Genomic DNA, 26,112 nt, shown 5'->3' with positions numbered 1-26,112 from the left:
TCTCTTCAGGCCGTGCTGCTCTGGTGCCGCCGGGGTGCTGCTTGTTGTGGAGTAGTCTTGGCTGTCTTGTCTTGGGTTTCTTTAACAACAAAAAGGCTTCACCACCATTGTGGGAGACGGATTTCACAGCATGGCTTTAAACCTCACCATCAACACAAGCAATCCGCCTCTAGGTGAGTTTCAGCCCGTGACCCCTGCAGAAATACTTCTTCAATGAGTCGTGTGTGTGTGCACTCGGTGACAGATGGCTAGTTGGCTGTTAGCACTGTTACGTGTCACCCCAACAAATGAGACAAACTACTCTCTCTGAAAAAACTCCCCCTTTGATGTCTGTTTGCCAAAAATAAAGATATAGATAGCTGTGTCCAGGAAAATGAAAGACCCTACAGCCAGTCATTAGGGTTTGGTTTATGTGGAAGAACATGAAGACAACAGAATCAATAAAAGACAAGAAAATAAGTTTAATATTTTGTTTGATTTGTGCCAATATTATTTTATGGAAACAGCCGAATTTATTAGCTATTAGCTATGTTTGTAATAGAAAAAACGGAAAGAGCTACGAAAAATGCATGTTATTTAATTTTTCTAATAAGCAGCGTCTGTAAGTTGACCTATATATGTATTATAATTGGTAGGACAGTTTGTCCATTTAAGTTCAAACGGGGCGTGCATGGAGTTAGCTAACCGGCTAGCTAGTGAGAGTGCTAGCATTAGCTAATGTTAGCTAGCTTGTCGTCGTGGCACTTTGAACTACAACATGTGGGCAGTTAGTTAATATTCATTTTTAATGACAGCAGCTACAATAAATTTCACCCTCTCACTTTTCCACTGTCACCACCTGTGAACACCGCTTCATGATATGTATAAAGTCTGCATTACCTTTTTAAATGACACATGGATAAATCATACACTGTGGATGAGTTGACGCGCTGTCACGAGCTAGGCTGGTTTAGGTTTAGACATGCAGCGTTTCATGTTGCTCTGCTGTATCAATAACCTGACGTATGTTATTAATATGTGATATGCTTATTGTGTCGTTTTCAATTCAGTCTGAATAAAACTTAATTCCCAGGGTTAGCGTGTCAATGCTTTGTACTATATTGACTTACTGTGACAGCAGCTGAACCGCGCCCCGTGTGTCTGCAATGAAAACAGCAGGCTGATGCAAGCATACTGAAACGTGCAGTATTGGAGGGGCACTGCTATTTCTTGCACTTTGATTTCGGTTTTATTTGCTTTGCATCAGCACTTCCTGTAATACTGGGCAGCCTTGGTCAGAGGTTGGGGTGGTGCCCACAAACCCAGTCTTCCTCTGTAGAGATGAACCCACAAAAAGCTAAACCATCTCTACAGCTCCTCCATCAGACCTTTATGGCTGATTGTAAAAGTGTAGGCCACACCTGTGCATGAGACAACCAGAATGTCAGGAATGGTGAGAGTATGAGGAACAAGATCATCTGCTTGAAATAGGCCTGCATGGTCTGTTTTCTTACATGCCAATCATTGGCACATATTAGGTGAAATCCTAAACTCAAAAGCTTGAACTACATAAAACACTAACTTTAAATTTTTATTATCTGTTCGATGGTGTCTTGTTTGTTTTGTTTGGCTGCTATTGTTTTCACTTTGTAAATCTGTGTGTTTGGTTATTGTCATGACAAAATGTGATCTATTTGATACCTGATACCTTCGATAGATTTTGGGCTTAACTGTAGCTCAGTTCATATGGACTTATGACTTGGCTCTGGTTCCCAAGCCGAAACAGAGGGTTGTTGGTTCAAGTCCCCGTTTGGACCAAATATGGAGCGTAGACTGGTAGCAGGAGAGGTGCCAGATTGCCCGAGTTGTGCTTGAGCAAGGCACCGAAACCCCAACTGCTCCAAGGCAGTCCCTGCACTCTGACATCTCTGCATTAAATGCATGTATAAGTCCCGTTTGTGCATGTGTCTGTATTTAGGGCCTATGTGTATATGAAAACAGATTGAACGAAAATTTTATTTCCTTTCAGAGATTAATTAAGTATATCTACTTAATTGTAGCAGGAACTGCCACAGAGGCCACAGATTATGTCAATATGATAACACAGCAACCGTGCAAGATTCATGTAGTTGAGATCAAATTGAAGGCCGAGTTCAAAGATGGATGTGGTCTGTGCCCAGGGGGTGGAGGTACCCACTTTATTTCCATGACTGACATTCGTTGTCAAGCCATGGATTGCTGTATCGTGACTTGAGTGGTCCCAGTGCAAGACAGTCTCAAGTTAGGGATTCGTACCTGTTTTCTAACTCCCAGAGAATATTCTATGCAGAAAGAACCGCAGGGTCTTTTGGTTGTGCCGTGAGCTGATGCTGTGTATAGCCTGGGTCTTGGTATGAAGTCCATGGCATTACAAGCATTTTTGCAAAGCTACTTGAGCACTGACAAGTTAAAAACCACTGTTTTAGGAAATAGTTCTTCAACAACGATTGCAGGCAACAGAGTAACATTACATACTGCAGTGCGCATGTTCTACATCACAGGACCAGTTCAACTGGTTTGTGAAGATCAGAACATTATTGTCATGGACTGCATACTTATTTTATACTAGAGGCCAAACATTTAGGAATTTAAACCAAGTCGAGTTGCCCTTGACCTAAAACTCCTAGATTCTGTAAACAAAGTTGACTGAAGCTGGTTTGCACTGTGAAACAACAAACACTAACAAAGACTGGATTTTCTCCTCTGTCCTACAGGAGCGCTTTTGACAGCAGAGCACGTGAAGGGCAGTGTGCAGGTGTCGGTGGAGGAAGGCAAAGACACCCGGCTTCACGTCTCAGAGTAGGTGACATAAATGTTTCATCAAATTGCTGAATGAGCTTAAATGGTGTACTGTAGAGAATGTATATGTGAAGTAATAAGAGTAGATGTACAGTTTTGGTGTTTATATTATTACTGATTTATTTCTATTCTGTGTGCTCTCTCCTTACCTCAGTGCGATCCAGTTCAATGATGCCAACTCTATCAGTCGGTACTTGGCCCGGGTGGCTCCCGCTCTTGGCCTGTACGGAGCCAACATGATGGAGCAGACTGAGGTGTGTGTTTGTGTGTGTGAAAGATTTTCTGTTCTGTTTGCTGTTCTCTTTTCCTCATTTGAGATGCTTCCTGGTATCTGCAGGTCGACCACTGGCTGGAGTTCAGTGCTCGCCGTCTGTGTGGTCAGCCTGGTTTGAGCGTAGCACTGGGTGAACTGGATAAGGCCCTTTCCCTGCGGACCTTCCTGGTTGGACATGCCCTCACCCTGGCTGACCTCTCTGTCTGGGCTGCCCTCAAAGGTCAGTACCATTCAGGATCGACCAGATTGGATTTCTGACATTTTCTCTGTTTTTCTATTTTAGTGTGGAGGCTAAACAGGTGTGGTTGTTTTTCTGCAGGTCATGGGGAATGGCCAAGCCAAGGCAAATCCTTCTCTCATGTCAATCGCTGGTTCTCTTTCCTGAGCACGCAGGTTCCCTTCACTGCTGTGGGCAACAAGTATGCCAGTAAGAGAGCTCCGATGAGCAAATCCAACGTAAGTGTCATTTCAGACATTAACACATGATTTATGATTTAATGTTTATACTCAACTCTAACGTTAAACCCTCTTACAACCATTAGGTAATGTTAGCCGTGTGATGCTAACAGTTAGCCCTATCAAAAAAAAAATAACAAAGCCAAGTACAAAACAAATGCAACTGTCCTGATGTATTCCTGACTTTTTCCCTGATCTGCAGTCGGATGAGAAGAAGCAAGATGTCGGCAAATTTGTGGATTTGCCAGGAGCTGAGATGGGCAAGGTGGTGGTTCGATTCCCTCCTGAGGCCAGCGGGTAAGGCTTCAGCTGGAGTTTCGAAGAAGTTCAGATCATACATGGTCATTTAATACCTTTCTTAACCATTTATCTCTGTGTGTGTGGCCAGATACCTGCACATCGGCCATGCCAAGGCTGCTCTGCTCAACCAGCACTACCAGGTCACATTTAAAGGCAAGCTCATCATGCGCTTCGACGACACCAATCCTGAGAAGGAAAAGGAGGACTTTGAGAAGGTACAAACACCCAGTTCTCAGTGTTAATGGGAAAAAGTATGTTTATTTGTTGTTATTTCTATATTAGAACCAGAAACATTGCTAATTTCATGACATTTCCTAACTCAGTTACCAGGCTTTTCAACATTTAGATGAAAACCACTGCCAAAAATGTGTTTTTGTCTCCTCATTCTACGTGTGTATTGCTTCCCAGGTGATCCTGGAAGATGTTGCTATGCTCCAGATCCATCCGGACCAGTTCACCTACACCAGCGACCACTTTCCTACCATCATGCGATTTGGCGAACAGCTGCTCGCTGAGGGCAAGGCCTACATCGACAACACGCCTCCCGAGCAGATGAAGCAGGAGAGGGAGCAGCGCGCTGAGTCCAAATGCAGAAATAACAGTACGCCTGCCACGTTCATGAGTCACAGTGAATGTTGAAGCTGCAGTGAAACGTTCTAAACTTTCTGAAGCCACAACATGAATCTCCTCTCTCTCTCTTCTGTAGCGGTGGAACAGAACATGAAGATGTGGTCAGAGATGAAAGCCGGGACAGAGTTGGGTCAGAGCTGCTGCATGAGAGCCAAGATCGACATGAACTCCAACAACGGCTGCATGAGAGACCCCACCCTCTACCGCTGCAAGACCACGCCTCACCCTCGCACAGGAAGCACCTACAAGTACTTGACTAAAATATGTACACGTTAACATCTGCAGTATTTGCATCAAATTTTGGGCATATTGAAATATTCTACAAACATTAACTGTCAAAACTGTCGCCCTCCTTTCCTCTAGTGTCTACCCAACATACGACTTCGCCTGTCCTATCGTGGACAGTTTGGAGGGTGTGACCCATGCTCTTAGGACCACTGAGTACCACGATCGTGACGAACAGTTCTACTGGATAATCAACGCTCTGCGCCTCAGGAAGCCCTACATCTGGGAGTACGCTCGACTCAACCTCAACAACACAGTGCTGTCCAAGAGGAAGCTCACCTGGTTTGTCGACCAGGGATACGTTGAAGGATGGTGGGTCTTGTTTGATTTGTCTGGTGACTGATACTTATGTGACTATCCGTGATGTAAAAGGTCTATTTCTTCTACTGCTTCTTGGTGGTCTCTCTGAACCTCCTCTTCCTCCCCGTCCTGCAATACCCCTGCCCTCCCTCACCTGTCTTTACCTTTACTTTTTTTACCATCTCTACCCTCCGTTGACTTTTCTCATGTCCTCCAGGGATGACCCTCGCTTCCCCACTGTCAGAGGAGTCCTGAGGAGAGGAATGACCGTTGAGGGTCTGAAGCAGTTCATAGCAGCCCAGGTATCTGAGAGATAACATTCTCAACTCTCTCAATTCTGTACCAAAGAAAATTATACAAGTCGAAGCATTAAGCACATTCAACTGTATTATTTGTTGTCACATTGGCTTAAATTGTTTAGTATACTAAACACCGCATAAATGATACCACAGTCTGCACTAATAAGGCGTTCTTAAAATGTGTGCATTACCTTTTTCGTTTTCTCTATTATGTGTTACAGTGTTTAAAAAAAATCATGTACTTAAAGGGTATTTTTTGGTATATTTGAGTCTGGACCCTATTTTCCTATTGTTTTATGTGACAAGTGACTAATGAGGGCAATATTTATTTAATACTGGTGAAGTATTGAGCCAGAGTGCTGCAGCTGGCAGCAGCAAAACAGGTTTCAATGTATTCATGTTGGGGCATGTTCATATCATCAATTAATGTCCACCGAAAGTGCTTGTGTTTGCCACTGATAGGCTCAGATTATTATATAGATTAAGTGTCTGAAAATTATCAAAAGGATCCCTACAAAGTTCGACCATTTTGTTCAAGAGTACGATCCCTTTTGTTTAACCAGAAACAGACCTGAAAACTGCCATCACCAATTCCACCTGACTCCATTTAAATAAACAGTCATTTTAGCGTGCATAGAACCAGCATGTTGTCACATCTAACTTGGTGAATTTAGAGTTTAATTAAGGTAAACTAAAGTTCGTCATTGTTGGAACAGTGAAAAGATGGAACAAGACAGATTTTGTGACTTTTATTTTGCTTTTATTAACTCTGGATGACATGTGTTTTATGATGATAAAAATACTGTTTATTGAAATGGAGTCTGGTGGACTTGGTGATGGCAGTTTTCAGGTCTGTTTCTGGTTGAACATAAAGGCTGACCTCTGTAGGGATGCTTTCCATTATGTTGTCAGACACTTAGGATAATAATCTCAGCATGTCAGTGGCAAACACAGGTACTTTTAGTTTATGTAAATTGATGGTAGGAACATTCCCCAAGTGGTGATATTGCAGCCTGTTTCGTAAATTCAAAAACTGTCCCATTTGTCACTTAGATTTAAAAACATAAAATGGGGTTCAAAAATCCCAAACTTACCAATTAAGAGAATTCACATTTGCAAATATAATGGTATTGTATCCTTGGAGTGCAAGTCACTTTTGTATCAGTTAAAAATGTGTTTGTCTTTTCTTTGCCTCCTTCCAGGGTGGATCAAGATCAGTGGTGAACATGGAGTGGGACAAGATCTGGGCCTTCAATAAGAAGGTATGTTTTTCTCCTTTGTCATCTAGGCGAGACTGAACCTGACCGTGTACTGAACAGTGATAGAAATATTCTGACATTGAATTTGGCTTCACTTTGTATTAAAGCATGGTCTGCATTGTTGTATCAGTAAAGATATATGAATAACTTAAAATATTTAAAAGGGTTTCTCTGAAGACCACTCTTGAATTTTATCAAGTAAGATTCAACAGCAGACTATTTTGATATACTGATACTTATATACTGATACTTGTATAACATGCTAGTTTTGAAGAGAAAGGACTAATTTTGTTTGACATGGCTTGTATGTTAGAGAAAGAGGGGATACTAAAAACGAATATGACACAAACCTCGCCTGTGATCGACAGATATTCAGAGAATTGCCCGTGGGTTCACTGCTGGCATGGCTTCTTTCTGCTTTGCTATTCTCATTCTGTTGAATGCTTTCATTCATGCTTTCATGCTGCCTGGTTTCCTGCCTCATTACCCTGCCCTCACCCTCCACATCACCCCCAGTAACACTGAAAACCTCATAAACCAAACCAGCTGCTTCATTTCATGTCCCACATTTGGTTGTACTCATGTTTTGTTGTCCTCATTTCAGTCTGTCTGGACATCAGTGTTGCTTCCTCTGTGTGGTTTTCCTTGCTGGCACTCGCTGCTTCATCCCAGAGTCAAGTAGAAGGTGTGAAGCTAATAGTTAGAAATGTACATAAACAGTGGTCAGACACAGTATACATGTCCGATGCTAGGGGGAAAAAGTGAGTTTCAGACTTTAATTTCAATTAAAACAACATCTTATGCTAATGTCAGAGCCTGTATTCAACTCCACCAATCAGAAGGGATTTGAGACCAGCCTTAGGACGCAACAGTTACTGAAAGATGACATTTGGCATCAGGCTGAGATTCAGGAACACACTTGGGCTTCATATGCATGTTCAACTAACCTACTCCCCCCTGCCCTCTTCAGACAGTTTCATGCCTCCAAAGTTCCTCATGTCAACTTGCCGATATTTAAATTTGCTATAACAGCAGCTCATGTTTAAATGTTTACAGCTGTTTGTTTTCGATGTTCAATAATTTAGCTAAAGCCTCTGAGCTCAGGGAACACAGCTATACTTATGTTATTAAATGACAGTCAGTCAGAATAATACAAAAATAACAAACCAAATGAAAAACACCAGATGTTGTGATTTCTACTCTGTGGTATCACTTAATGGTTTCTAAATCCTGTTTCATCTTACGCCTTCCTCTGCCTAAGATGATGCTCTGTTAAACACAAACTAAAACACTAAAGGTCCAGTGTGTAGGATTTAGGGGGCCTAGAATGAACTGTTTATATCTACATGTGGAGCGGGTCCTCATCCACGCAGTCCACCATGATGCACCGCCATGTTTTCTACAGTAGCCCAGGATGGACAAATCAAACACTGGCTCTAGTGAGGCCATTCATATTTTCGTGTAGGCCACCTTAGTTAGCAGCCCGTCGACAACGCACCCAAACAGTGTCAGAAAAACAGTGGTTTTTAACATGAAAATGCTTTATGTAGTGTTTCTACTAGTTTGAATCATCAGGTCAGTTATTTTGGAGAGAAAGAGACCTCTGCAGATAATTCTGCGTAAGATTTAAACCCTCAAGATACAAATGAATTTTAAGTTATCGGAGACAAAAGGTGAGCACACATCAAGCTTTCAGAGAAAAAAAAAGATGAGCAGCCATTAGCAGGTGCTGGGCTAGTGACCTTTCTGCCACGAGCTTGTTTTGTTTTTTTTAAAATGTGAAACTGCTTTATTCAGTGTTTTTACCGGTTTAAATCACCATTTGTTCTGGAGGGGAAGAGACCTCCGAGGATAACTTGGCTCCTGGTTAAAACTTCCTGAACAATAAACACTGAAGGAATCCTAACCAGGAGTTCACATTTGGCACATGGGGAATCTGTCTGCACCCCTCATCGCTATATGATACTAAATCCTACACACTGCTTCTTTAATGAAGTTTTACTGACTTTGATTGAATATTTAATGTTTTGTTACCCACTCCACTCTCAGCTGAAGCAAAAAGAGGTTTGAAGTAATATTGGCACAATACAACAAATTTCTGCTGAGTCACTGATGATGACATTTTTAATCTAGGGTGTCTTCTGGCAGAGCTACTTAAGTCAATTGCAGTAGTACCCCTTGCAATGTTAAGGTAATGTTAATAATTGATTCAGAAGTCTTCTGCTGGCATCTCTGGGCCATTGATACTGTGGTCCCATTTTAATTTGTCGGGTAACAGGAAAGTACCGATTATAAACAATAAATACTATATTTTGTTTATCTATTTTCTGTATTTTGTTGGTTGGGATTCTTAGCGTGGTGGATTGTGTTGCTGCATAACAGACTAGCATCGTAGATGGAGTTTAGCATGATGCTCTCCTAATACAAGAGTGAAAGCCATAAGTGGTTAGAGGTGGTAATATAAGAAATAATCAAAAACAGGGAGGTGTAACGGTTGTGTTGAGGACAAAGTGGCGAGGGGAAATTATGTTAACGTTCCATTCTGTGTAAATGTGTCTCTACCTCTTTCCTCTCTCTTCCTCCCTCCTTGTATCTGACATTAAACAGCATCTCACTCTTCTGTTTCCAAGCTGCCAATTAGCTGTCTGAAGGTACTCCTCCTCCTCCACCTCCTCCTCATCCTCCTCCTTTTGCTCATTTTCACCCACTCCCTTCCTGCTTCCATCATGAGCTGGTTTATCTGCAAATCCACCAACAGCCTTCACTGTTTTACCAACCAATCAGATGTTCAGAGTATAGTGTATCCGAATGGTTATTGGTTACCTGTCAAAGAACAAAGCATTCAAAAGTAAAGGCAGTAGAGTTGTGTAGTAGGACGTCAGAGAGACATGTCCTTTAACAAGACACTGCGAGTCTCTACCAATAGTGGAGGACAGTACAATCAGAGGAGAAATTACAGAATTTAACGAGGTGATTGGTAAACTAGTTGTTTTAGTTTAAATTCTCTACAAGTCTGAATTGGCTCCCTATGTGAAAGCTCATCTTGTATCATAGCACAGTAATTAGGACGATGGATCGATGTTAGTGTCCTGCACACCATGTGTTTTTTTTTCTTTACCTGTTTGTTGCTTTCATCACTTCTCATTTGCCACTCTTACTGGTTTAAACTGATTGTGATTAATGCTGAAGTAAACATGTAGAGCTGTGTGCTTGCTTTGGTTCTGAAGACTTCAGTACCCACAACATAAATGGTGACACCTGTAAAGAAAATGTGGCTGTTGGGGTAGAATGGAGGTTTTTAAGAGACGTTTTTGTGGTTCAGTTGTCTATGTTCATATTTTCATGGAACCTTTCTTTTGTCAAAACTATGGCAGGTAGAAAGAAGTAAAATAACACAGGGATGTCAAGACAGGAAATGCTATTTGTCTATACCCAACATCATACCAGTTGTTGGAATAACATGGACTACTACAGTGTGACTGTGTTCTGTAAAGCTGGCAGGATGCTCTACTCAGCAGCCCTTCTGTGATTTAAAGGGACAGTTCATCCCCAGATATAAAAACACATTTTTTCCTCTTTCCTTCTGCACTGCTATTTATCAACCTAGATTGTTCTGGTGTGAGTTGCCGAGTGGTAGAGATATTGACCGTAGAGATTTCTGCCTTCTCTGTGGTTTGATAGACAGAAAATAGTTCTTACATGAAACTGCTCACAACAAGGTCTGTGGATTATCTTGAGTAACCAGGTCATGTTTTCTGGAAAGAGACATTGCTGTTGAGTTTTTCAAATGTATTTTTTTGGCTCGTAGAGCACCACAAGCTGAGTGCCATCTAGTTCCATTATATTGGATAGAAGACATACATCTCTATGGCCGATATCTCTGAACACTCAGCAACTCATTCCAAAAAAATGTAGACTGATAAATAGCACTACAGGTAAGAGGGAAAATATGTATTTTTGATTTCGGGGTGAACTGTCCCTTAAAGCTGATTTTTAACCTATGGAGTAAGATGCGCAGCTTTTACCAGAAGGTTTTTCCAAACGCGGGTCAAAAATTTCTCCAAAAAGTCAGACTGTCCTTCTCAGAAAAAGCATCAAATCAAACCCCTTGGGTTTCAGTGTTTGCAAGGCATTAATATCCAGTGTTTCATCCTCCTCCCTTATTGTGTCCCTCCATCTTTTCCCTTCATCAGTTAGTCAATTGAAGCTTTTTTAAGCCGGCAGTTTAGACTATTCCTCTTCATTTATTGACTGAATCCACCTAATTTAACATGGCTTTCATTTGTGTGAGATGTCAAAGTGCTTCACACTTCATTTCCCTAAATGACCATAGATAGAGTAATTAAAGGGATTATTTGTGGTGAAAGGTATTTGTAAGCTAAAAGTGTGCCTGGTTTTCTAGTCTGAGTAGACTGAGCTTCTCAACTGGCTCCATCCCATCATTGTTAGATTTAGGGACTATTGCTGTTCCCACTGGGACCTGCATACTGAAAATGTCTACTTCTTTTGTACTGTGTTAAGTGGTTTGTTGATAAGTATGTACCAACGCTTCTGTGTGATCCTTTAGTATCATCTGAACAACATTGCCTCTGCTGGGATAGTGTTTATCTGTTTCTGCTCAGATCGTCTACCCCGTAAATCATTCAGTTATCATTTGGGCTTTTAAACATTTGGACTTTTAAACATTTGTAAGACAAAATAAAATGCTCTCAAAATAGTGAAAGTGGATGGTGACTGAATAGGCAGCTGAAGAAAAGCTTTTTCCTGATTTCCCTGGCCTGCATACGATCATGAGTCACTCATGAAATCTGCTTTTCTTTCTCTGCTCTCTTCTCACATTGTGTGTCTCACTTTCTTCATTTGTCACTGACTGAGCCGGGGTATTTTTGTATCGATTTTTGGTTTGTTTTCAGAGCACCATTGTTTCATTAAGTTGCATCATTTTCTGCTTTGTCCTTTCATTACTCAGCATTTTGTATGTAGAGACTGTTACAAAGCTTCAGTCTGCTGTTACTTTTACTGACCTGTTTGTGTGTATGTGTGTTTATGTCTTTGTTTGTGTGTGTGTGTTAGGTTATTGACCCGGTAGCTCCCAGGTACACAGCTCTGTCCAGCTCCTATGTGGTTCCTGTCACCGTCTCACAGGCTAAAGAGGAGGTCAAAGAGGTGGCCAAGCACCCTAAGGTCAGAGAGCTCTCTCTTACAAACACTTAACGGCTAGGACACATGCTGCATCTTTAACTGCCTGGAAGACATGAGGGGGGACGCTGGGTGCTAGTCTTGTGACAACTCTGTGCAGCTTCAAGAGCGCTGAGGCAGGTTGTGTCTGAGGTTGCTAAGCGACCACTACCAGCACTGTATCATGGCTTACTTAACAGAGATCTAGAGTGCAGAGCTCATCATCTTCCAGGTGTCGTTTTTTTAAGTGTGTATTGAAATATTGTCTGTGGGACAGACATTAAAATAATCAACTTCTCCTCCGTATTTAATCACAGACCAATATTTATGAAAGAAGGAAAACATAATCTTCCAGCTGTGACTGGTTGGTCCTCTTCACATGTACATTGCTATGTTCCAATAGTTTTCTTTATCTTAGGGCGACCCATCATGCCCTGAAAAATTGGTGCTTGGGAATACTTGCACATTGTAACAGCATTGCTCTCACTCTTTAGCATGTCTTCCATGCGTCTACATTGAAAATAATGATATTTAGGGTGTGAAAAATGCAGCATGTGTACGGGCCCTATTGTAATAAGCAAACCTCAAACTTGTGATGTTTGTACGTGCTTTTTGTGCCTGGAGGAGATCTGATTGGAAGTTGCAAAGCAGCACAACATTTACACAAAAAAAAAAAAAAAAAACATTGTGGGGAGGCTATTTTTTCCCATGATAACCGTTTCGTCCAGCAGCTGTTATTGTGCACTTTGCTGCAGTATTGGACTTGGAACGTCTACAAGTCATTGTTGTCTTACTTCTTGGTACCACAATTATCTCTTAGTACATGTGCTGAAGTCATTTCTGTGTCCACTCAGAATGCAGAAGTGGGCATGAAGCAGGTTTGGTATGGACCTCGAGTTCTGGTCGAGGGAGCAGATGCTGAAACCTTCTCAGAGGGAGAAATGGTTACCTTCATCAACTGGGGCAACCTCATCATTACCAAGATCAACAAGTATGTCGGATCATTGCTCAGCTACTTCTTATTGTTGTTGAAATCACGTGGTGTTGCACTAATGTGATGATATGCTCCTTTTCTCGGTGCTCAGGGGGGCTGATGGTAAGGTTGTGTCCATGGAAGCTCGTCTGAACCTGGAGAACACCGACTTCAAGAAGACAACAAAGATCACATGGCTGGCTGAAACAAACAGTGCACCCCTGCTGCCCACCGTCTGCATTAACTACCAGCCTCTCATCTCCAAAGCCGTCATCACCAAAGACGATGACTTCAAGGATTACATAAATAAAAACAGCAAGGTCTGTCCTGCAGTGTTGTTCTACAGTGTGCACTCTATTTGTCATTCTCAAGTCTTTAATTGTGTTTGATTGTCTCATTCTTACGTTCTCAGTTGGAGGAGAAGATGCTTGGAGATCCCTGTCTGAAGAATCTGAAGAAAGGTGACATCATCCAGCTCCAGAGGCGGGGCTTCTACGTCTGTGACCAGCCCTATGAGCCAGTCAGGTGAGTGAAAGGACCTATTTGTTTACATACATGCATACTTGACATACTTGAATCTAACCATGTTGATTGTCTCTCTGTCTGTGTCTAACTGTGGTTACCATCTACAGCCCTAACAGCTGTAAGGAGAGTCCCTGTGTCCTGCTCTACATTCCTGACGGACACACAAAGGAGATGCCGACTGCTGGATCCAAGGACAAGAGCAAGAGCCAGGCCTCCAACAACAAAGTGAGTACTTTTGAAGAAACCATCCATCCAGATGTTTTTAGATTATCTACCAACGACCTTAATCCTTAATTTTATCTGTAAATCAGACTTGTCAGTTTATAAGACCTCTTAAATGACACAACAGCAGCACTTAGTTGAAACTTGGTCACAGAAATTACAGAAATTGGCTGCACACAGATGTCTGCATAGGGGTGCGTGTGGACCGTTGCAGACCTGTAGATGACGACATATACGTTACACAGACCAAAGCAATCCCTCTTCGACACGTCGTTTCCATAGATGCAGTTATGTCGCCATTTTTGCTTTGCGACAACTTCCAATCTGTGTTTTTCTCCACCATGACCGCCTTACACTCATGTGTTACTTTCAGTAACAGTTCAACCCTGTTGTCAATTCAAGCGAAGACATTTCTGGTATTATTTTTCACCACTGCTGTTGTTACTCTGTAGTATTTTCTGTAACTAAGCAACCAACCACAGAGTAGACAGTCTGCTTCCTGTTTACACCAGCATGCACATGCTCATTGTATGTGAATGCTCATGTGGTGTGCATTTTCAGGCGTGTTAGTGTGGACAGAGATTATATCTGAAACTGTGCTAAAACACTTGTGCAGAGATTGTTTTCATCTTAAAACGTCATTTAGAACTTAAAAATGTATTAATGTGGATGTAGCCTTAGAATCCACTAAGTGCTATTGTTAAATGACTGATCTAGTCTGAATTGGAGGGAATTTTCAGCCTCCTATGAGGATGTTCAGGCCTGGGTTGGGAACAGGGAGGGGGTAAACAAAAGAATAAATATTCAAATTAAAACAAAATGCACAGCACAGCACTGTAAGAGAAGTTAGTCTTTATTTATTGAGAATGGGGAAAGTGTTTCCAAGGAAGGCTGAGAGGAACCCACAGACATCTGGGATAAACTGGTCAGTTTCTTGCTCTTCTTCTCAGTCTTTAAATGTGCCTTACCTCTCGTCTTAGCCTGCCACCACTGCCAAGGCTGCCTCAACCTCTGCCCCAGCTCCAGCTCCTGCTCCTGCCTCTGCCTCAGCCGGTGACCTATTCTCAAGCATTGTAGCACAAGGTGACGCCGTCCGTGAGCTGAAGACTGCCAAGGCTCCTAAAGAAGAAGTAGACAAGGCAGTTCAGCAGCTGCTTTCTCTGAAGGTACGTCAGCTGTGATGAGAAGCACTAAATAAAATGAAACTGAAAATAAAGACTCTTAATTATACAATTTCTTTCTCTCTCTCGCAGGCGCAGTTTAAGCAGCAGACAGGTATTGACTATAAGCCAGGCATGGCTCCTCCCACCTCCACGCAAGCCCCACCCACCACACAATCAGACTCCGCATCCTGTCCATTCACCCGTGTTTCCCAGCAGGGTGAGCTGGTCAGGAAACTGAAGGCAGAGAAGGCACCAAAGGTACTCATTTGTCCAAGTACTAACCCCGTCCACATCTGCTTGTCCAGTCACTGTTCATGTCCACATCCATCAGTCAGCGCATCGCAAGTCGTCTGTCCGTTCATTAATATTGTACCGAGTGATTTGTCCAGTCATTTCTCGTGTCCTCATTCGTTGTCCAGTCATTTCTCACGTACAAAGTCGTTTGTTCAGTGTTTCGCTGCTTGCGTCCAAAAGTATTTGTCCAGTCATTGCCCATATCCCCACGTCATTTGCATGCCAGTAAAGTTTATTGATAACTACATGCAACAACAAGTTGGTTTGTTGATGGCACCAGGAGCAGATCGATGAAGCGGTGAAGCAGCTCCTCGCTCTCAAGGCGGAGTTTAAAAAGCTGACTGGTCAGGATTACAAACCTGGGATGGCCCCCTCCGCCCCTCCCTCCTCTGCTCCTTCTGCAACCACTGTCTCCTCTCCTTCCTCCTCTTGCTCTTCCTCGGCCCTGTATGAGCGCGTTTCACAACAGGGGGACGTTGTGAGGAAACTGAAGTCTGAAAAAGCCCCTAAGGTATCCTGATGCAACATCACAGACAACAATGATGTAGTGATAGAAGAGAATTGAAAAATAAACAGCCCAAAGCATAATTATGAATATCAGTGTAACGCTGCAGGTGGCTGTCTCCCTCATTACTTATACAAACACTATTAAAATCCAACCTACTGCACATTTCTAAGATGACCAAGAAGCTAACAGTGGATTAGTCCATTACTCTACTGAGAAGACTTACTTTCACGATCCGTACCTTACTATTTTTACTACTATGCCACAGTTGGAACTGTTCTGGGTTATTAAACATGAGAGATTACAGTATTTATTTTTTCTTTGTGCCTTTCTCACTGGTTTAAGGCGGGCAGAGCTAACTTGGAGAAAGGTGAATTGGCATTAGAATGAGAATCTGATGACTGTTGGTGGGTTGTTTGATCACCGCCAATCAGACGTGAAGGAGAACCTAAGAAAAAAGAATTCCTGCACCCTGTCCTTTACTTGCAGTGCAACGTCTCTGTCCTTAGACCTTGATCAGGTAAAGCCTCCACAGACTGAGACATATTTCTAAAATAAAATTTATTGCAAGTTTAGGACAGTGTGTGGGAATTTTCTCTTCTCTTGCCTTTGGACATTTTCCCCTGTGCACCTGTCTATGCGAAATCGAAGGTGTGATGAGCCTTCACAGTCAAGAGTTACATTCTGAACAAAATAAGAAGTGTTTTTTGCTTTTATTTTTATTAGTCATTGATATACTTAATGTTATAAGGAAATATTTGAATCCAGGTTTTCAGGAAAAGACCACTGGGCTGCAGAATGAAAATCACTTCATATTGTTTCTAAGGTCAAAATAACTTCTGCAAGAAAATACAGTTTGTCAGAGTGGTAGGAATCATATCAGGTTTGATTTCTTGTGTCTGATCTAGGGAGGCTGTAGTCTGTGCTGCCTTGAAGTAACATAGTGAGATACCTACAGCAGGGGGTGTTTCTGGATTTATTTATATGCTAAATTTAACATAGTGCTATAGGGAAATACAACGCAAGTTGAAGACAACTAGTCTAACACCCTCTTAAAAGAGACTGACCCAACACCAGTAATGATAAAAAGCTAAGCCCGGTCAGTGATCGTAAAATCAGCTATAATCTTATATTCTTAAACAAGGAATTTTATCAATCAGTATCAAGATTTTCATTATCACAATATGAATATTTTATTTCTAATGTTAATAATGCACATGTGCTGTGAGAACAGTGTTTACCCATAACAGGACTAAAAAAACTGCTCTGAGATGATTAACAGTGTCATTACCCATGTGTCTGCAGGACCAGATTGATGCAGCAGTGAAACAGCTACTTGCCTTGAAGGCAGAATACAAACAGGTCACAGGCCAGGAGTACAAGCCTGGAGCTGCCCCAGTCCAGAACAGCCCCAGCCCTGCCCCCGCTGCCCCTGCTGCCCCCGCTGCCCCTGCTGCCACCGGCCTCTATGAGAAGGTTGCTGAGCAGGGAGAAATGGTCAGGAAACTGAAGGCTGAGAAGGCTTCCAAGGTGAGTCTATAGATTCAGTATTGTATTCTGCTACATATCTATTAGCAGTGTTTCTTCTGCTTTCAGAGTCTTTATGTTTTTGAATAGTTCTGTAACTTTCACTATTGCTGTGACTGAGTGGTTCTCTTCTTGTGGCTGTTCATCAGGATCAGGTAGATGCTGCGGTGAAGCAGCTGTTGGCTCTAAAGGCAGAGTACAAACAGCAGACCGGACAGGATTACAAACCAGGATTACAAGCCCCAGCTAGCCCCGCCCAGACCCAGTCCAGCCCGGCCTCTACCCAGTCCAACTCTTCCCCGCAGGCTGAGGCACTGTTCTCACAGGTGGCCCAACAGGGAGAGCTAGTGAGGAAGCTGAAGTCTGAGAAAGCCCCCAAGGTAAGGAACCAATCACAGAGTAGAGTTAATTTCAGCTCGTACCAGATATGAAAAAACAACTTTCATTCCATTTCAGGATAAGGTCGATGAAGCCGTGAAGACTCTCCTGGACCTGAAGAGCAAGTACAAGACCCTTACTGGACAGGACTACAAACCAGTGGCTGCTGCTGGAGCCACTGGAGGAGAGGACAAAAACCGCAAGGAGAGGGAGAACAAGTCTGAGAAACAGGGAGGAGGAGGACCAGGAGGAGGGAAGAAGGGTAAAGGAGACAAAGCAAGCCAGGGCTCAGGAGGAGCAGGAGGAGCAGGAGAGGGTCAAGGACCGAAGAAACAAACACGGTGAGAGACTGGAAACAGATGCAAGGAGAGAGGTTAAGACGCAGATCTAAAAGATCATAAACTAAGCAACAACTAATTAAGAAATTACTAGTCAGCACAATGTGTCGTATAAAGTGGGACCCCATGATGGTGTGTTGTACCTGATTTCAGATAAAATGATGATAATCTTATTATGATAAATACTGTAAACATGCTTTTAAGAATACTGAGGAACAAAATGTTATTTTACTTTTTGCATCTGAAGTCAACTTTCCTACTTTGAACTCTTTCTTTCAGTCTCTCTCTGTCAGCGCTGATTTAACCTCTCATGTCATGATTCTCAGTTTTATTTTGGTGTCTCTTATTAGAGTGAAAATATTTCTCCCTCATCCCACATTTGGAGGGAGGTGCTGCAGACTGAGGAAAAGTGTATGGATTTATTGGCAGTTAGATGAACACATGTATGGCAAGGTCAATAGCTGTCGCAGTTGGTTGTCCTGAAAATGATTTGATTAAAACTGACAGGAAATGGGGTCAGAATGTCTGAGCCAATAAAAAGCCTCATACTGAGCTGTCTTTTCTGTTTTGGGCACATTACACATAGTTTGAGTGAGATGCCTATTTAGCAAGATGCATTTTTTTTGTATGGAGGTGTTGAACTTTTACCACATACCACTTAACATGAGGTAACTGGCAGTTGATGGATAGTTTCAAACCTTACAATGCCGTGAGTTTTAGTCTTTAAACAAATACTGGAGTGGTGACACACTGTGGCAACAGAGGCACATACTTGGATTTCTCACTTGGACACTGAAGATTGATCGCCTGTAATCACAGCCCTCTGCTACTGTAGCGTAACCACTGAAGAGTTTTTGTATTTTTTTGTATTCGGAGTTGGTGAGTTTTAAATGATTGGTGTGTTTTTCATCTGCTTGATTAGTGCTTGTGGTCTGCTGTCAGCCTCAAGGATGAAATCTGATTGACCTGTGATAGCGCTGCACTACAAATATATACATATCTATATTCTGCATGTTTTTCTATCTACAGTTAATACAGAATGGGCACCCTTAAACTCTGAAGGCCTGCTGAGGGTTCTGACAAAAGATGCAAAAAGTACAATTAAAAATTTCTGTTCCTCAGTTAAATACTAAAAATCATGATCATAACATTGGCCCAGTAATGGAGATTAAGATTTTGCCTTTATGGTGCAGCTCTATCTCTGTTTTACAGCTACTGACATGAGCTTTGAGTGGCATGGTTAGCTGGGCTGTGAATGGCTGTGTGTTTTGTTAGAAGTGTGTTGATGCACTCAGGAGGAATGTTGTACCTGCACCGAGACTAACCAGTCAGGCATGGCCTGACGCATCAGTGTATGTGTTTCCACATTGCTCTGCTACTTAATTTGGGCAGTGCTTCATCACCACTGCCTTTAATTAACAAATTGGTCTCTCAGTGAGAAGAAAATTAAACAATATGAGTGGAAAAAACTTTAAGACAGTAAAACAGACAGACTTTGGTTCCAGAATAACATCTCCACTTCTTAAACTGTGGTGCTTACAAACAAAATAATACATTAAAATGTGTGATTACCAAAATAAACACATTAAAGGTTCAGTTTGCAATTCTGGAGAAAGATAGTTGCTATTTAGCAGTTAAAACATGCCTAGGCATTTCAGCCATTAAGGCCTTCATCAGGATTAATAGCCATAAAATATAAAAGGCTTTTAAATAATTACCCTCTCAAGTGCTGCACAATTCTCTAACAATTCTAAACTAGTTGGATCCCCAAACTGAAGAGCACCAGAGGGACATGTTTTTCAAAACTGAGCAGCAAACTGTTTTGTGACTGAACCAACTATCTTTCTCCAGAATCACTTACTGCACTCTGAAGTAATATGTATTGTAGTATTTTGAACCTCTTAATCTCCAGCTTTGCATCACACTAACTCAGTTGTCTGTCTCCTGACAGGTTGGGCTTGGAGGCCAAGAAAGAGGAGAACCTTGCTGACTGGTACTCTCAGGTGAGTTGAATAGACACAGGTCCCCTTTTCTCTACTTCCAGAAAAGCCATTTTAAACAAACAACTTTAAAAAAAGGCCAGTGTTTTCTGACTTATTTTTAATCCCCCTTTTAATGTAATGTTACTCCTCCACTGCAGGTCATCACTAAGGCAGAGATGATCGAGTACTATGATGTTAGCGGCTGCTACGTGCTGCGGCCCTGGGCCTACTCCATCTGGGAAGCCATTAAAGACTTCTTCGACCGGGAGATCAGGAAAATGGGTGTGGAGAACTGCTACTTCCCCATGTTCGTCTCTCAGGCCGCCCTGGAGAAGGAAAAAACTCACATTGCAGACTTTGCTCCAGAGGTAAAATGACATAAAATAAATAACAGAATAGAGGGAAAAAGTCTGATATACCAGAAGTACACTTTGCTGAAACGAGAGGATAATGAAAGCATGACTGAACAAGGTTAATAGTAATGATTTTTTTTTTTAAATTTTTGTCAGGTTGCCTGGGTAACGCGGTCAGGAAAGACTGAGCTTGCAGAGCCCATTGCTGTCAGACCCACCAGTGAGACAGGTCTGAACCACTGCTCTTTAGAGACCAAACTACATCTATTAGTGCAGACACATACAGTGAACCAATGAAATATCTAAATAGCAAACATTTATCTTGTGTTGAATGCAGCAGTTGGTGTAGTTTTGCTTTTCTGTCATGTTCAGTAATAACCTGTGTTTTGTTTTGTTTTTTATTCTGCAGTGATGTACCCTGCCTACGCTAAATGGGTCCAGTCCCACAGAGACCTGCCAATCAAACTCAACCAGTGGTGTAATGTTGTGGTCAGTATCCTCCTACTGTCACATCTGTGCCATCTTCATCTGCAGTTCCTACTCCACACCTCTCACTCGTACATCTTTACTTCATGATAACAGTCTCCTTGAAAGGAAATTGCTACACAGAAGACTGGCACCCTGAAGTCTTTTTCTCTGTTCTCACCTCTTTCTCTCCCCCGCTTCTCCTCCAGAGATGGGAGTTCAAACACCCCCAGCCCTTCCTGAGAACGAGAGAGTTCCTGTGGCAGGAGGGACATACAGCCTTTGCCACTAAAGAGGAGGCAGCAGAGGAGGTAATAGTCCAGGCAACACTGCCTTACCACTATCACAAGAATTCCTGTGTCTGTTACGTTTAATAAAATACAGGAGAACTCTTTTTAAAGTACCAGAGCTGGCATACATAATCATGCAGTACATTTTATTGTTTCAACTATGCTATATTGTACAGAACTAAAAGTCTTCTTGTGCCTTACATGTAATGTGTCTGTAGGTGCTTCAGATCCTGGATCTGTACGCCAGGGTGTATGAAGAGCTGATGGCGATTCCTGTGGTGAAGGGGAAGAAGACGGAGAAGGAGAAGTTTGCAGGAGGAGATTACACCACTACTGTGGAGGCTTTCATCTCTGCCAGCGGCCGAGCTATTCAGGTACTGTAGTACACTGGATTGATTCATTTGGTCCTCCTCTCACACTGAGGCCAGCACAATATTATGTTTAATTTGTACATGTCAACACGGAAGTAGATAAAACTCAGATCATTGCGGAGAAACAGACAAAGATAATTATTTCACACTTAATCCACATGCAGTCAGACAGTGATTGATTAGAGTTAATGTTTAAGAACAAAGTATACAATGCTCTATTGCTTTGTGCTTCCTCAGGGTGCCACATCTCACCATCTTGGTCAGAACTTCGCCAAGATGTTTGAGATCATGTTTGAGGATCCAAAGAGGCCGGGTGAGAAACAGCTGGCTTTCCAGAACTCCTGGGGAATCACAACCAGGACCATCGGTGTCCTCACCATGGTCCACGGAGACAACATGGGACTCGTACTGCCACCCAGGGTGGCCTGCCTGCAGGTAGATACAAACAATCTCACACAAATACATGGAAGTTCAGTAGATACTCTGGATGGACAAATTTTTTTATTTTTTTTTTTTTTAAATAACAAATGCATAATGGCACACTCGTTAAGCTCAAGACACCTGCTTTTTGTCCAATTTTTATATCAATTAAAAGAATAGATGAAGAACATCTCCCTCAGTAAAGTAAACAACCAACATGTGATAAACTTAAGACATGCAGGAAACAAAACATATAGCACTATATGGTTATAATTTCTCTTCTTTTTTCCAGGTTGTCATCATCCCATGTGGGATCACTGCCTCCCTGCCAGAGCAGGAGAAGGAGGCTCTGTTGGCCCAGTGCTCTAAATACCTGAGGAGGCTGCTGGGTGCTGACATCAGGGTGAAGACTGACCTCCGAGACAACTACTCCCCAGGGTGGAAGTTCAACCACTGGGAACTCAAGGTTGGAAATAATGACGATAGCAGTGGTAGTAGTAGTTACTTAAGTGTTTTACCTAAAGACATAAATTCAACAATAGGAAACAGTAAAAAAGATACAAATCAACAAGCCACAACAGCCCAGATTGTTGTGAAGGCACTGATAATTATGACAGCATCTGTTTCTCTTCCTGTTTTTATTGTTTCTGTGTCTCTTGTCCAGGGAGTTCCTATCCGTCTGGAAGTGGGTCCTAAGGATATGCAGCAGCGTCAGTGTGTCGCTGTGAGGAGAGACTCGGGTGCAAAGGTAACAATTCCAGAAGATGAGGTGGAGAAGAAGCTTGTCGCCATGTTGGAGGACATCCAGAACAGCCTGTATAAAAAGTAAGACGCAGCAATACACAACAGGGTTAATCTGGCACTGGGCTTTTTATCACAACTTGACACAGCAACATTGAAGTACAACTGACTACAGAAAAAGCATGTTTTGTTGTTGTTATGAAAAACTGCAGCGTTATCTGTCACACCTGCTCTAAATCTCACTCAAATGATTTTAATTTTAACACCATGTGCATCAGTGTCGACAAAAAGGCAGTTGTTGCAGGTTTAAAATCATCCTGTTTCCCAACCAGCTGGGGGCAACATTGTGTCAGAAATGACGTACACAGAGTGTGAGACAGATCCTGCTACAAATGAGAATCCATGCAATTATGCACAGTGAAGAGATGCTTACATGGTGTCCATAGACATGCAAGAGGATTGATTGAAGTGTGTTATGTGTGTGTTTGTCAGAGCGTCCGATGACCTGAAGAGTAACATGGTGGCTGTAGACACAATGGAACAGTTCCAGAAAGAGTTGGACCAGGGCAAGGTGAGTGTCACAAACCACATGCAGCACAAAACATTTCATTGCCTGCCTCACCTGAGTGGTTCATTGATAATACATTTATCTTGCTTGATAGATTGTCCAGATCCCTTTCTGTGGAGAAATTGAGTGCGAGGACTGGATCAAGAAAACCACTGCCAAGTACGTCCAACACGTATCCATCAAATATACACTGCACATATTCAGCATTTTCAGCCAGGGCTATTTGTTAAGCACTGTCATAATTTGTGCCGTTTACATCAGGTTTTGGGAAAATGCAAAATTTTAAATGTTAGTTATTCCGGCCCAATTTTACCTCATTTTCTTTGCATGTGCTAATTTCAATCAGTAAAAAACATTTCTGTCCTTTGTTTTCCTGTAGGGACCAGGACCTGGAGCCTGGAGCTCCGTCCATGGGAGCCAAGAGCCTCTGTATCCCCTTCTCCCCCCTGAAGACTCTGCAGCCGGGTCAGATGTGTGTCAGCGGCAAGGAGCCTGCACAGTTCTACACCCTGTTCGGACGTAGCTACTAAACACCTGTAGGCTGGATCACAAGGATGAACATCATAGTAGAAAAGGGCTTTCCTACTTTGTCTCATTATTTCTTTTTCCTCTCATCTCTTGAGTGTGTCGGGTAATGAGGGTTTGGAGGTTACTGGACTGTGGGATTTAGAATTTAACAATTTTGGGGGGGGGTCTGTTTTGTTTTGTTGTTTTTGTTTGTTTGTTTTTTATCTTATGTTCTCATTGTTATCATGCATCAGGAAGAAAGAGGAGGTGAGAGAAACTGTTTACTCAGAATTCCATTATAAGAGGAGATGGTTGTCATGCTGATTCTCTCCTACATGACTGACTATTCTCTAAAGGCCATGCTAAAAGAGCACTTGCTGTCCAGCAGTGGTTTGTAAAGAATGGGAAGTACCACCAGAAACTAGGCAAGCATTAATTTTTTCCTATCCTTTCAGAATTGCTATTTTTTTATAAGTACCTACTTAACACCATCAAGGAAAAAATCAGATTAAGTTCGTTTTTGTTTAAGCTTCAGCACTTATGAATTGAGTAGGTGTGCGCCCTTTGAAATCTGGAAAACCACTTGTTAATAAAACACTGAAAGAAAATCCTGAGCAGCATACCATCTACCGCTGTCTGGGAAAAGTGTTCTCTGCCTGCCAACAGTCCCCCTCTCTTGTAGCCAGACTGTCTCAGGAACTCTGCAGGTACTCAGGCTTGTATTTGGGGTGTTATTCTCACAGCTTTATCAGCCCCCCTCTCTCTGTATGACTGGTTACAGTACTTGGCTCATGATTAACAGCTTAATAATACTAATTCCTCAGCACCACCAGAGCAACATGCCATAAAGCTGTGAGGAACTGTATATGGTTAATAATCAGTAGTGTAGTCTTCTGTCACTACTCTCCTGTTAAAAGAGGTCTCCAACTTGTCTATAATAAAGTTATTTCCATGGCAAACTACTGTGTTATTTTTTTATCCTGGATAAAGACGACTCATGTAAAACTAGGGAGTTCATGCCCCGCTGAGCTGGTCAGTGATTATTTGTGCTGGACTAATGTGTTGAGGACAATGTCAGTATTGTGCATATCAAATTAAGGCTAAGGCTATTTACAGTGTTAATGAGGCAGTGGATTAGAATAGTATACACTTTTCAATAAACAGTATTAACATTATTCCAAAAGTCCAACACTTTTTTGTATTATACTGAATTAAGCATAATGAGCATCACAAGGAAATGAGTTATTACAGTGTTGTTTGTTGTGGTGCATTGGATTGCGCAGGTTTTACCTATTAAACTGGTAACAACATATATGTAGGGTAATATTAAAACACTTAAAATAATTCCTGAGGATACAATTAAGCTTTTACAGGATATTGACACCAATAAGTCACCAGGGCCAGATGGGATTCATCCTAGGATTCTAAAAGAGTTGGCGTGTGAAATTGTTGAACCTCTAACATTGTTATTTAATAAATCATTAGAAGAGGCAACTCTACCTTGCGAATGGAAAGATGCACAAATTAGTGCTATTTTCAAGAAAGGAAACGAGTCAATGGCAGAAAATTATAGACCAGTTAGTCTGACATCGGTAATTTGTAAGACAATGGAAAAATTAATTAGAAACTATATAGTAGATCATATGAAGACCCACAGGCTTTTTAGTAATAAGCAGTATGGGTTTATATCTGGGAGATCAACATCACTTCAGCTTCTTACGGTTCTGGATAAGTGGACAGCAGCTTTGGATAAAGGGCAGGCAGTTGATTGTGTATATATATGGACATCCAAAAAGCTTTCGATAAAGTTCCCCATAAAAGATTACTTTCAAAAATAAAATCTTATGGCTTAGATGACAGGGTTATAGATTGGATACAGGACTTTTTGCGCAATAGGAAACTATGTGGGGGTGAATGGAGTTATGTCAGGTTGGAAACCTGTGACATCAGGAGTCCCACAAGGCTCAGTACTGGGGCCCGTTCTCTTTGTCCTATATATAAATGATTTACCAAGTGTGATACATTCTGATTTATACCTTTTTGCAGATGACACTAAAATATTTAGGACAATTACAAAGGACACAGACACAGTTAATCTTCAAGCAGATCTTCACAGCATGAGTAATTGGTGTGATACCTGGTTATTGACATTAAATCCAGAAAAATGTAAGCATCTGCATGTTGGAGGAAGGGGTGACAACTGCGTAGAGTATGTGGTTGGAGACTTGCTTGTCCAACATGTAGAAGAGGAAAATGATATAGGTGTGGTGGTTGACAGTTCATTAGAATTTCAAAAACACATTTTTAAAAAAATTAAAATAGCGAATTCCAGGGTGGCGATAATAAAACAAACTTACAAATTTAAGGAAATTGTTTTACCATTATACAAAGCTTTGGTGAGATCTCATCTTGAATTTGCTAGTTCTGTCTGGTGTCCTTATAAAGCAAAATATATAGAAAAAACTGAAGCGGTTCAGAGAAGAGCAACCAAATTAATCCCAGGTCTGAAGAGATGCCATATGAAGAGAAATTAAGGCACTTAGAATTACCAACTTTTGTCTATAGGAGGTAAAGAGGTGACATGATTGAGGTTTACAAACTTGTCCACAAAGTATATGACTCCACAGTTGAGCCTGTTGTCAGTTTTTGGAATAATAGGTATGAATTAAGAGGAAATTCCTTAAAACTCCTC

At 41.8% G+C, this 26,112-nt stretch overlaps 1 protein-coding gene across 2 annotated transcripts; it reads left to right on the top strand.

Annotated features, from left to right (window-relative positions):
* eprs1 (glutamyl-prolyl-tRNA synthetase 1) lies at nucleotides 1–24,379 on the top strand. Of its 2 annotated transcripts, XM_050071045.1 has the most exons (35): nucleotides 1–173; nucleotides 2,733–2,817; nucleotides 2,972–3,071; nucleotides 3,155–3,311; nucleotides 3,411–3,547; nucleotides 3,750–3,844; nucleotides 3,936–4,062; nucleotides 4,256–4,448; nucleotides 4,554–4,725; nucleotides 4,841–5,074; nucleotides 5,280–5,364; nucleotides 6,564–6,623; nucleotides 11,694–11,804; nucleotides 12,653–12,789; nucleotides 12,884–13,091; nucleotides 13,184–13,296; nucleotides 13,404–13,521; nucleotides 14,499–14,684; nucleotides 14,772–14,939; nucleotides 15,256–15,486; nucleotides 16,786–17,010; nucleotides 17,157–17,387; nucleotides 17,464–17,726; nucleotides 19,675–19,726; nucleotides 19,864–20,073; nucleotides 20,215–20,287; nucleotides 20,468–20,547; nucleotides 20,733–20,834; nucleotides 21,032–21,187; nucleotides 21,422–21,619; nucleotides 21,897–22,070; nucleotides 22,269–22,429; nucleotides 22,838–22,916; nucleotides 23,008–23,072; nucleotides 23,293–24,379. In XM_050071045.1, exons 1-35 carry the CDS (start codon nucleotides 131–133, stop codon nucleotides 23,441–23,443), a joined length of 4,980 nt encoding a protein of 1,659 aa, XP_049927002.1. In that variant the 5' UTR covers nucleotides 1–130; the 3' UTR covers nucleotides 23,444–24,379. The 2 variants fall into 2 exon arrangements, with proteins under 2 accessions (XP_049927002.1, XP_049927088.1); XM_050071131.1 differs by lacking the exon at nucleotides 15,256–15,486 and having other exon boundaries at nucleotides 2–173.
* Nucleotides 24,380–26,112: the final 1,733 nt, after the last annotated feature.

The sequence above is a fragment of the Epinephelus moara genome, chromosome 1 (genome assembly GCF_006386435.1).
Source record: "Epinephelus moara isolate mb chromosome 1, YSFRI_EMoa_1.0, whole genome shotgun sequence".
In the NCBI taxonomy this organism is placed as follows: domain Eukaryota; kingdom Metazoa; phylum Chordata; class Actinopteri; order Perciformes; family Serranidae; genus Epinephelus; species Epinephelus moara.
This window is presented reverse-complemented; position numbering and strand designations above follow the sequence as displayed.

Coding starts and splice junctions, on each gene's coding strand:
- eprs1 (XM_050071045.1), top strand. CDS start 131: ATGGCTTTAAACCTCACCATCAACACAAGCAATCCGCCTCTAG. Junction 3,845..3,935: donor TTCCCTCCTGAGGCCAGCGG/GTAAGGCTTCAG, acceptor GTGTGTGGCCAG/ATACCTGCACATCGGCCATG. Junction 14,685..14,771: donor AGCAGCTGCTTTCTCTGAAG/GTACGTCAGCTG, acceptor TCTCTCTCGCAG/GCGCAGTTTAAGCAGCAGAC.